The sequence below is a fragment of the Leptodactylus fuscus genome, chromosome 5, assembly GCF_031893055.1.
Source record: "Leptodactylus fuscus isolate aLepFus1 chromosome 5, aLepFus1.hap2, whole genome shotgun sequence".
Taxonomy (NCBI): Eukaryota; Metazoa; Chordata; class Amphibia; order Anura; family Leptodactylidae; genus Leptodactylus; species Leptodactylus fuscus.
In genome coordinates this window covers 97,472,683-97,484,867 of record NC_134269.1, presented here as the reverse complement: position 1 = coordinate 97,484,867, position 12,185 = coordinate 97,472,683, and the positions used below count along the sequence as shown (strand labels likewise).

The following is a 12,185-nucleotide window of genomic DNA, read 5'->3' as shown; positions in this document are numbered from 1 at the left end:
CTGTGACTGTCTAGTCTCATGTAACAATGTGCCAACAATAAATCTGAAGTTTAAAGGATACCTTGGAGTGTTCATGAAAAGTTTAAATATTTTCAGGGTCTTGCTGGGCTGTCTGTTCTATGACTGCATAAGCCGTCATATATGGTGTTTTATCATATTATCTGCTATTAATAATCACATTATGACTGAAAGACAGGTTATATTTTTTCTGAAGTTGTGACTGTGTCTAATAAGGATTAGTCTGCCCCCCTTTCCCTATCCATTACAGATACTCCTGGCAGAATTGCAAACAAATAGCTGAGAAAAGCCCAAGTGACCATAACATAAAAGAATCCAGAAACCCTGGACTGTAAATACAGGGCAAATACATGCAATCAAGCATAAAACACAAAAGTAAAGAAAAAAAAAATAAATCTATGACTAGTCTGGAAATCTGCTTGCTGTCTGTGAATAACATCCCCAGTCCCATTGTGTGAATTGACTATTTCTTTGAAATGTATCTTTTTTTTGTCTGTACTTAAACCCTACAAATTGTACAGTGCTGCGGAATATGTTGGCACTATGTATTATTTATATTTAGAGATGAGCAAGTACTATTCGAAACTCCAGTTTCAAATAGCACGCACCCATAAGAATGAATGGACGTAGCTGGCACGCAGGGGGTTAAGCGGCCGGCAAAGTCTGTGTGCCGGCCACTTCCATTCATTCCTATGGGTGCGTGCTATTCAACACGACCGTTTAGAACAGTACTCGCTCATCTCTATTTATTATCTATAAATCACACAGGCAGCCAGAAGTAGATACAAATACAGAAAAGACTTTTCTTAGGCCCGGTTCACATCTTTGTTTGGCAAATCCATTAGAAATCATTATTTGAAATCTTTGACAAAAAGAGATTTTGATCTGTCCTGAATAAAACTCATTGATTTCAAAGGGTTTTAAAAGTAATCCACATGTATCAGCTTGTGCCCTTTCCTACTCTACTGTTGGCATAACAAATGGCATCCAAAGCTTGTTTATGCATGCATAAAACATTTAGCAAAAAAACAAAAAACAAAAGCAGTGAACTGGCATTTTCTGAACAAGTTGTATTTTTATGGCTGTTTTCAATGTTGGCTCCATTAAGGCAGCATCATGTTTTTATTTTGGCAAAGTCTCTCTTTTACATCCTATGATAATGATGGCTTGTTACTGCAATGTACAAGTATTCACACACTTTGGCTTTACATCACAAACTACTAAACCATGGCAAGTCCAAGTGTCCTGCTCACTTTTCCACAAGTCTGTGCTCAAATGTCTCTTCATCATAGCAGATTTGTCCAGCACGATATAGAGGCTCCTGCTCCTCATACCAGCGGCTAACATCAAAATCAGGGAAGAAGAAGGAGATTTCTCTGCAGGCAGATTCCATAGAATCTAGATCAGGAAAAATCAGACATAAAAATATAAATAAAGTGAGGCTGACAGAAAATTAAAAACCAAAATATTTACATGTAAATATATACAACCTTCTTTTCTACTACATGTCATTTTTAGGTCTAAACTTTGCTGTTAATTCTTTAATACATTTTTGGGTCTTAGCTGATCTGCACAGGGGCCGGCTTCAGTCCCCCACCGATCAGATATCTCTGGCCTAGGACATGCTTAAAAATCCAATTCCTCATTGCCGCACCCGTCTACAAGTAAGGGCCATTATTTCAGCTCAGCTCCACAGAATGTTGTATAATACCGAACATACCCTGTGGACAGCTGTTGCACGGTTTTTGAAGAAAGCAGTCATGTTTTTCTAATTCTGGGCAACCACAGTGGAAGGCAATTTGTACATTTTACTTGAACTCCAAAACATGCACATGCATTCATATACTGATGGTTCAGCCTTACCAGAGCCATGTGTTGTGTTACGTGTGTCAGTCAATCCTAAATGACCACGGATAGTTTCTGGGGCTGTAATACGGGCTCTGAAGACTTTTGTTGGACCCATCATTTTCCTCCACAGTTGGATTGCATCCTCATGAGCTAGTATGTAAGCACGCATTGGACCACTGCAGCGAGAGAGAATGAAAGTAAATCTGCAAGTTTAACGCTACACACTATGGGGAAAGGGAAATTCACCAAAACCAGCATATTTTACACCAATCTAAAGGAGGTTGTCCATATACATAGCTGTCTCCAGCGCTTTGGTGTCCCCCACAGCAATCCAGTCCAGCAGCACCTGGAGGCTTGTAATGGCAGATGTCTTTGCCGCACTTGACCACAGAAGTTAATCAGTGGCCTCAGCAATCGCAGGAAAGGACACAAGACTAAACCGGCGGGGGACACCAAATTGCCAGTGACAGGACTGTATTTTTTATTTTATTTTTTTTAATCTTCCCCAGCCTCCTACCAAAGATCTGTAAAGTGCTTAGTTCATGATGAGGTGCATCCTTCTGGTGTCCTTGTACTTGTCACAAATCCATGCCACCCCTTGATGGCATAGATTTTTGCCTAATTTCCGTCACCTTTGTAATGGGTGGTGATCCACGCTCCTTGACATAACCACTTTTAGGAAAGCGGCAAGACTGGTACACAAATACCACCTTCCACACACACCAACTATTTTTGGGGTTAAATATTTGCAAATCACATACTTGTGACTAACATTTATGTCACAAAAGTAGCATAACCATAATTAGGAGTTCCCCCTCCATGTACATGATATACTCCACAATGTAATGATACACAAGGGAGAGCTTGTACTAGATGTTCAGGGGTGACTTCTGAAGAATATCCATCTGTTATATGTCCCTCCTAATAAATTTCACACCATTTTAAAGGAGGATTTTGCCATAGCAGCCAGTAAAAGCTGTCCTTTCCCGACATATGACATCACAGTGGCTTGTATCAGTACAGAGCAGCAAAAGGAAGGCACATAAAGAAAATTATTCTTTGTTTCTGAGCAACTAGCAAACACATGCAACAGAGAAAGCCTGCACATATATCATATGGTACAACCACATGACTATGGAGTTAGTTCATATTGTTTTTACCTTGACATGAACTCAACCAATCGCTGATAGAAGAAACGTCCTATAGGGATAGAGAATATAAATACCATCTATGAGTAATAACTTCATGTGTCATAAATGCATAGCAGTTACTTTAACGTCCCCTATGGAAACAGTCATGTAAGAAGCTCATGAGCTACTGCAGTCAGGGCTGTAGAGTCCTGTGGAGTAATCACATTATAAAGTTAGTAATATGGTAAAATTATATGCACAAATTGTTGCACATACATTTCAAGGGATTTCAGTCACTAACTTTATAATGAATACTGCTTCTGACTGACCATGGCTGTCAGCCATTTCTGAAGGAGTCAGAGTCAGTGGTGTGGGCTACTAACTCCACAGCCCTGACTGCAAACATGGAATACTGAATAAATGCCATGCCTCTGCCCTACAAATATAAATGTTATCTTAAGGCTAAGGCAGTAAGGCAGGCGTGTCCAAAGTCCAGCCCAGAGGCCAAATGGGGCCAGTGTTCAAATTTCACCCGGCCCACCAATACTATTGCCTTTAGGGAGCCCTACTGTATCACCAGTATTTTTTTAATAGGTAGTGGAGGTCTGGTAATGACCCCTATTAACTTACCTATCCCCGCTCCTGCTTACGGCCTCCTCTTACCTCTTCAGTGACCAGGGAGGTTCCCCCAGGCACTGCACAATATGTCATTGTGACCTAATGTGCATCACACAGGTCCCATTAAGGCTGAAGAGGTAAGGAGGCCACAAGCAGTAGCGGGGAGTGGTAAGTGAATGCAGCCTTGTTCTTCCCAGTTCTGCCGATCTGGTTTTTAAAACCAGATCAGCAGAACTGGGGAGAAGTGGCACCGTCAACCTGGTTTTGCTACTGGTAATGCTTGTAGGCCACAATGAGCCTGTGCCCTACAAGCTAAGTACCAATACTCACCTATTTGCTCCCTGACACCTCCTGCTTTTCCCTACTCTCTGGTGCACATGACATCACAACCAGAGAAGGGAGCGGGTAGCAGACAGGTAAGTAATATAGTATGTGAACGTAAATTCGTAACAGTCACAAAGCCATGTAATTTAGCGGGATAAAAAGTAGCCTGTGTTATTCGAGGTTACAAACTATCTATGTGCCAAATTTCATCCAAATCCGTTCAGCCGTTTTTGCGTCATAGAGGAACAAACACACAAACATGCACCGTTTCCCCAGGCAGTGCTGACACACTGGATGGGAAAACACCTTTAATCCAAATTGGCAGTTTTCTACTTTTAAACATGCCTGGAAAAAGAAAATCTAATTTGTTGCAATATTCTAAAACAAAGACAGCTATGAAGGAAGCCAGAAGTCAACAGAGTTCTCCATAAGTAGAGCTGAGGGAGATCATCAACGCCAACAACACGCTCATTATATGGTGTCCCAGCTTGCTACAGAGATGCCAGAACAATCATAGGCACGGTGTGAGGAACAAGTTCAGCAGCAGAACAGCTTAAGAGCTGCCGAAACGTCAGAGCAGGCAAACCATCAATGGCAGCAATTTGCTGAACATAGGCGGATCATCAACGCCAACAACACGCAGACAAAGTCGTGGGCAGAAGCTAGTAGGATATTATATATCCATTTATTTTATTTTTTTTTACATGTGCATCTGTATACATATTTACCTACATAAGTATTTATTTACCTATTTATATGCAAATGTTAGTAAAATATATATATATTAGTAAGTATAAAACAATATGCATGTATCTGCATATATAGTACATATTGACAGAGAATGTGTCACACAATCTGGTCCAATGATACAGCACTTCTCAGTAAGACTTCACAATGCATACATGGTGCCTTTTTGCTAAAACAGTATGCAACTTCAAGAATGCACGGTGAATATAGCCTCAGCAGGAACCTGCATGATGCTGGTGATCAAACATTGACATCAACTCAGGGGAACACTTGTTGCTCATCTCTTTCAATATCCTTATGCATGTACCATGCTGCCAACCAATCAGGGTCCATAAAAACCCTCCCCCCACTCAATGAAGAATGTCTGGCAAAAGGAGGTAGGGGAGAGGCTTTATGAGTTGGAAAAATGTGTTTGCTTCACGGCACATGACCAGGACTAATAAGAAAGTAATTGTAACACAAACTGTGTAACGGAAAGTCTTAAAACCCTTAAATTGCCATTTACTTGATCTTATTTAGCACCATGATAACTGTAGGTTGTATAATACACACAAGCTCCTGTGTGGAGTCCTTGAGTATTCATGGTTTCCTCTGGTGTTCTCCCCCCTCAGGAATCCTTACCTGCATGTTCACGGTAAAAATGCTGAGAATCTTTTGCGCTCCATTGAAGCTCCTTATTTCTTACTATAAGGAATTTGTTGTCCAGTATCCTCTGATGTACATCCTATAGAATATAAAAGCAAGGCATAAAGACAGGACACATGAAAGCAGTTTTCTTTATGTGCTAAATTCTGTATTGATGGGTCACAGCCAGGGTTTTCTGCTTTAGCTCTAAGTCTCCAAAATCATTGCTTTTTTTTGTAGAACTAGAAAGTGACAAGGTAATAGTTTCTGCTGTATACACTAAATTCACATCCGTGCAGGACTTTTGTTTTTCTTAAGGCTGTGGACTTGGAGTCGCAGCCAGTTTTGGATATTTTGTTATTTATACAAAAGAAATAATTATTCTAATTGATATTATGCAATCATTAATAGCGTAGAATTAATTACATATATTAGTTTTTTAACCTTAATTTTTCTTTCTACACACAAGTTCTCCTTCATACCCATCTTGAATCTGCTAAGACAAACAATTGGCAATATATGAAAGTTTTTAATCAATTCCTCAAAGTCCTCTAAGCAACCCCCCCCCCCCCCCCGAACTGATCCTCACTATAATTGATCCCACACTTTTCCCAAAAATAGTAATGTGTATTTCTTAAAATGTACAATACACCAGTTCCTCCAAGTTGGAGTAAATTGTGTACTTTCATTATATTCTTAATGGAATCCCATTTTTTGTAGCATTCTAAATTAGATGTATAGCTAGTTGTATATTTACTTTCATAGGAATTCAGAATTTCATAGGAATTTGGCTTCTGACTGACCATGGCCGTCAGACATGTATGATGGAGTTGGAGTTAGTGGTTTGGCCTACAGACTGCACAGTTCTGGTTTTTGTGGTCCATTATAGTAACAAAATTGCTGATCCTCGTCAGACTCTACAAAAAATAATAATACAATAGTAGGTGATGCGCGTGATACCCACCTGAATGACAGCCATATATGGACCATCTCCTACTTACATATGTAAATATTTTGTACCTTATGTATTTATCATGCATAGATTGTGCATACATCACCTACTATTGTATTATTCAGAAGCCAGGGCAAGTAAATGCTGTATAGCCTGCAGCAGCCACTCCTTCTCCATCGCTCTGGCTTGTCATTACATTAGATCTATTACATGCTGAGAGAGGGCATGTAATAGAAGTAATGGGACTTCACTGGGGAAAGTATATAGTTTGAGTGATCAGATCTTTTTTTTCAACGCCGATTTTGAAATACAGACTTTATTCTTATATGCAAATTCTGTGCGTGGAACACAGGGGGCAATGCCCCTGTGATCTGAGCACAGCACAGTTATCCCCATTATCCCGCCTCCTGCTACTGTTACACAGCCCTTCATATAAGGAAAAATATCTTTGTACTGTATTAGCCACTGGAAATGAAATATAAAGATTGAGCGTCTTCAGTAGTTGATGCCTTTTTAATGGCTAGCAAAAATGATGACAGATGTTATCATTTTTGTTAGCCATTAAAAAGGTATCAACTACTGAAGACTCTCAATTTTTAGACTTCACACCTCTTCATGTGAAGGCATCTTCCTCCTCCTCTTCTTTGCTGCGTTAACAGCAGCACTCCTCAGTACAGCGCATGCACTTTCCTTTCACCCAGATTTGCCAAATAGCCATTGAAAATGCTCTCACATGCTTCTTAACAGCTATTCATAACTGATGCAGTGGTTCGTAGCAAGTACATTTTTACCCAACAAAATACTTACATCAGATATGATTGGATGAGCCACAGCATCCGGCTTTATTACGGCCAATGTCAACTGAAGAGAGCGAGTCCAGTGAAACTTGGACATGATCACATATAGGAACAAGCTGTAGAGAGACAATATAACAATAAAAGGCATCTAAGCCTTCCATGCGGTATCAGTCAGCAAGTAGGTAGATCTCTTATGCAGTGTTCTGCTAATTAACAACACCTGGACTGAATGGGAGCCATGAACTGCATAACCCAACATTGCTGTACATGTGGGGTGGCCCAGAGCCAGATTTAGATGAAAAGAGGCCCTAGGCTATTCCACTTATGAGGCTCTTTCACCAAAGTAATTGCCGTTATTTGGACTTCCAAACTTTTCATTGTCTCCTCTAAATGGTAAGCCTCGCTCTACAAGAGTGCAAATTACAGCGAAAACTCTTTCTATAACTTATCGCCAGTATTGCTGCTCTTTTCTTATTTCTTCCTCTAGCTTTGAAGTTAAAGTTTTCCCTTTTGCTCCTGTTAAGTACGTTAACATATTTTGCGATAAATCTGTCCACAAGCCAACATCTGTTACAGTAGACATATGTTTGACATCACTATCTAAATTTGCAACATCTTGAACATGGTGTTTCTCATTAGTTGTCTGAAAAAAAATTCTGAATATTCGTATTATTTTCTTGTGGCTCATTTGTTTATTCGTGTTCAGTAAGTTGCTCTTGAATTCGTTTCATATTTTCACTTTGAGTTGGTGCAACAGCCGTGTCCTCACATACAACGTGTTGCATTGCTTCCAATTGAGTAGTACTAGTTAGCGCATGCATGTAAGCAGTAATCGGCGTTAGCTTCTTTGCCTCATACTCTTGTAGCTTCTTTTTCTTGCGTTTGCAAGCGCCACTCTCAAATATTTTACTCATTCTTAGATTAGCTGAACAAATACATTATTGTTGAGAGCGCGATCCTTCGTTGCTTCTCACCGCACCGAATACAAAGTAGAAGAGAGAGTGACTTACGTTAGCTTCCGGTTTTTGTATGTCGCGGGCAAGTTGTTGCTGCCCTCTGGTGGTAGCTCCGCCACAATCTTAACCAATACATTTTTATGTTTGTTTATTAGTCATATGCATAGAATTTCTCCTTATTTTTGGCTGTGTTTTAGTGTTCACTGTTTTTAGAATAGTGTAATTTTAATTTTGCTAACAATTTGAATGTAGGCCCCTCTTGATCTTGAGACCCTAGGCTGAAGCCTAGTTAGCCTATTGGTAAATCCGGCACTGCCTAGAGCCTTGGCGGCTTAGCAGCAGGGTGGGGGCTGTTGGGCTATGATGGTGGCATTTACCATGCAGTGCCATACTCATTAAAGATCCACTATGCAGACGATGCCATAAAGTGGCTAGTGCATGTATATACCTTGATCAAAATGTATATTAAAAACCTCTTGTTCGATTCCATAGATAACATAGATGAATGTATAACATTGGGATCCATATAGAAGCGTAGCTGGGGGGGGGCGGCTGTGGGGCCCACCCCGGTGCGACCGCTAATACATACTTTACTGTAAAACTAGATGGGTGACACCCATCTAGTTAAAATGCATCCTGCAATCTAATGTCTTGCAAACTGCAAGCCACTTCAGGACTACAATTTACAAGACACCAAAAACCACAGACGGATGTTTGTTTCTCAGCACAGGCGGGCGCGTTGACATCATCACTTCTCCTGCGCTGAGACATAGACGTCCTGTGCGTGGATAGCATAATGAAGAAGAAGAAGTGGCGGCTCCATTCATCAGGACCGCAGGTAGGTGAGTATAAGTTTTTCTTTTTGTTTTTTAGTGCAGTTGTAGCTAATTTAAAGAGGACCTTTCACCATTTTGCCCACAGGCAGTTCTATATACTGCCGGAAAGCTGACAGTGCGCTGAGTTCAGCACACTGTCGGCTTTCCCGATGTGTGCCCGGTGTGAAGAGCTTACGATCCGGTACCGTAGCTCTTCTATGGTCAGAAGGGCGTTTCTGACAGCCAGAGATATCCTTCTTCACAGCACAGCCAATCGTGCTGTGCTGTGAGAGCTGGGAGGAACTCCCCCCTCCCTCCCTGATAATGCTCGTCTATGGACGAGTACTGCGAGCAGAGGGAGGGGGCGTTCCTCCCGGCTCTCACAGCATAGCGCAATTGGCTGTGCTGTGAAGAAGGACGTCTCTGGCTAACTGTCAGAAACGCCCTTCTGACCATAGAAGAGCTACGGTACCGGATCGTAAGCTCTTCACACCGGGCCCACATCGGGAAAGCCGACAGTGCGCTGAACTCAGCGTACTGTCAGCTTTCCGGCAGTATATAGAACTGCCTGTGTGCAAAATGGTGAAAGGTCCTCTTTAATAGTATATAGAATGATAGGGGGGTAATTTATATAACGGGCCATCAGGGGGCATTATGAATATGGGGGGTTATTTATATATGGATTCATTATAAGTGCAAAATTTATGTCAGGGGGAAATCAGTGGCATAACATAGGGGGGCAATTAATTTAATTAAGGCACTTGGGCTTTATTAAAGCTAAGGCCCCGTGTAGTGCACCGTAGTGAAAAAGTGCTGCAGGAAAAAAAAAAATGCAACGGTAACGCATTGTGGTTTTCCCTGCGTCACTTTTCACAGGAGGTCTGCAGAGTTCTCCTCTGTGGACTTTCTGCTTTCATTATACCTATAAGGAAACCGCCAGCGTTTCTGTAGGTATATTTGTTACACTGTGATTTACAAAACTGCAACGGTTTTGGAAATCGCAACGTGTTTTTTGCGCATATTGTTCCACATTGTATGGATGGGATTCTCTAATATACCGTTTCTTTCTGCCACATGGTGCCCTGGCCTTAAAGGAAGTCTATCATTAGAAAATCACCTTTTGAACTACTGGCATGTTGGAAGACTTTAAAAATGCTATTCTACGCCTACCTTTCATTCTCTTCTCCATGGCATTTCTGTAAAAATCAATTTATTGCGATGTACAAATTACGCACACAGAACGTGTAACAGACCACCGCAAAACGGCAGCAGACCATGCGCAGTCAGCATATAGTGCAGCGTCAGATGCCTACGCAAGGCAGAAGATCAGGAGAACATGAAGAGGGGCATGAACAGAATTAACTAAGGGGCGGCAAGAGGTTATGACACCGTGGGCACTCGGAGCGAATTCCTCACTGCTTAGTTTCATCGCTGGGCGGCAAGGAACGCCCCCCTCTGACAGTACAGAGCTATGGATGACACTGTTGGCTTTCTAGCAGTATATAAAACCACGTGTGACTGAGGACATAAAAGGTCCTCTTTAGGCTAAGGCCCCATGGGACGTCCCACAGCGAAAAAGCATTGTGGGAAAAAGTGCAACAGCAACGTATCATGGTTCTTCCTGCAGCGTATTAGACAGAAATTTTGCAGAGTTTTCCTCTGTGGACTGTTACAATTATACCTTTGGGGAAACAGTTGGCATTTCCGTAGGCATAATTGACATGTCACGATTTCCAAAACCGCGCCCGCTTTGGAAATCGAGGCATGTCCGCACCAAGGTGTTTACTGCAGAGTGGGCATGGGATTCGCTAGAATCCCCTCCAATTTGCCCTAACTGTAAAATGCCACGATTTTTCCTGCGGCGTTTCCGTCCTGTGGGTCCCCGGCCTCAAGGAGTTTTCCAGCTCATTTTTATTGATGATCTCTCCTCAGAATAAATCATCAGTAAGAGATAAGTGATTCCCCACTGGCCAGCTGTAAGAAGGGGCCATGGTGCCTGTGTATATCACTCGCTGTCGGTTTATAGTGACTGTGTGATGTAATTCTAGTCTTGTCACATAGGCGTGTATAGGACGAAGCTGTAGTTACATTACATGGCCGTTATGAAATGTACGATACTATATAAACAGAGAAGCGATCATATCGCTTACACAGGTACCACGGTCCATTCACACAGATGATCCTATGGGTCCTGGGTATTGGAACCCCAATAATTTTTTTTTACCTTTTAATTAGGAAACACCTGGGACATTATTTAAAGGGGGTGCACAGGGAAGTTATTAATATAAAGATGGAGATGCACTTGGGGGTATTATTCTTTAGGGGGGGTTATATTATATATATTTTCTAATTAAGGTAGCTGCAGGATGGGTTGTGCAGGTAAGTACAATGTGGGTCAAGTGGCTTAAAAAGTAAGAGGTCAGTGCTGCAAACTTTAGGGCTAGTTCACACAGGGGCAAGGAGGCGGATTTTGCCTCAAAATCGCCTTCATACAATGGTGGTCTATGGAGACCACTAGCGAGCTGCCCTTTCTTCAGGCAGATTCCGTGGCTCGCTGGGCCAGCAACCTCCGAAATCAGCCCATTCATTTGAGCCGACTCTGTGTGAACGAGCCCTTACAGAGACTGGAAGAAGTGGTCATGGCCGTCCAGATGGAAGAGACGGGGAATGTGAAGGATTAGTCAGAGATGTCTCCTGTAAGTCACTAAATGTTACTGCTCTGTATTCACCTAAATGGTCTGCAGAGCCCTGTGTAGAGCTGCTATATACCACTATACTGATAACATCAGTATATCTATGTTGGGACCCTGCTTAGACATGTCTCCCCCATTCCCTCCATGCTTAACCCCTAGCTGCCTCTGGATTCATACCATAGTTGTTGTTGAATGATATAGATCAGTGACAAGCCCAGGTCAGTGACACCTGAGCCAGGACGGACTCTGATGACATCACGGCTCTATCATTTTTGTACTTATCCTTCATGACACACACTAGAAAAAAATGGCGTCTTGTCATCTCATGTAAACCTAACCGAAACCGGGCATATCACATGCGAAAGCCCTTGCCACCCACTCCTCACCTATCCCAGGCCGGTGGCCGGCTTCTCTATGGTAACACAGGACGCCTCCTCACGTAATTTCCGTCCCAGTTTAATAAGAGCGCCACCAGTGCGCGATTACAGCAGCAGCGCTCCGCTTCACCTAGAGGTCTGCTCTGCAGATACCAAGAGCCATTTTGTTGTCGCCCAAACCCAATGCACGCAATCATTTTTTAACGTGTTCCGTGTTTTTCGCAATACATGTAACGTCCGGAACCGAAGACTTTTAATTTGAACTGATTTTAACTCTGGAAAGTGC

General features: G+C 42.0%; 1 protein-coding gene across 1 annotated transcript; it reads right to left on the bottom strand.

The window, feature by feature from the left end:
* Window positions 1–1,048: 1,048 nt before the first annotated feature.
* NME6 (NME/NM23 nucleoside diphosphate kinase 6) lies at window positions 1,049–12,002 on the bottom strand. Its single transcript, XM_075276252.1, has 6 exons — window positions 11,909–12,002; window positions 7,069–7,174; window positions 5,307–5,409; window positions 3,027–3,066; window positions 1,882–2,042; window positions 1,049–1,416 (listed from the first exon to the last, which is right to left on the bottom strand). Exons 2-6 carry the CDS (start codon window positions 7,153–7,155, stop codon window positions 1,268–1,270), a joined length of 540 nt encoding a protein of 179 aa, XP_075132353.1. The 5' UTR covers window positions 7,156–7,174; window positions 11,909–12,002; the 3' UTR covers window positions 1,049–1,267.
* Between the last annotated feature and the right edge of the window lie 183 nt (window positions 12,003–12,185).

What these genes read in the sequence shown, in the direction of transcription:
- NME6 (XM_075276252.1), bottom strand. Translation starts at nt 7,155, where the DNA reads ATGTCCAAGTTTCACTGGACTCGCTCTCTTCAGTTGACATTGGCCGTA. An exon ending in CTCATCCAATCATATCTGAT is followed by an intron (nt 5,410 to 7,068) that starts GTAAGTATTTTG and finishes TATATTCTATAG; the next exon opens with GATGTACATCAGAGGATACT. An exon ending in TTGGTTGAGTTCATGTCAAG is followed by an intron (nt 2,043 to 3,026) that starts GTAAAAACAATA and finishes CTCTCGCTGCAG; the next exon opens with TGGTCCAATGCGTGCTTACA.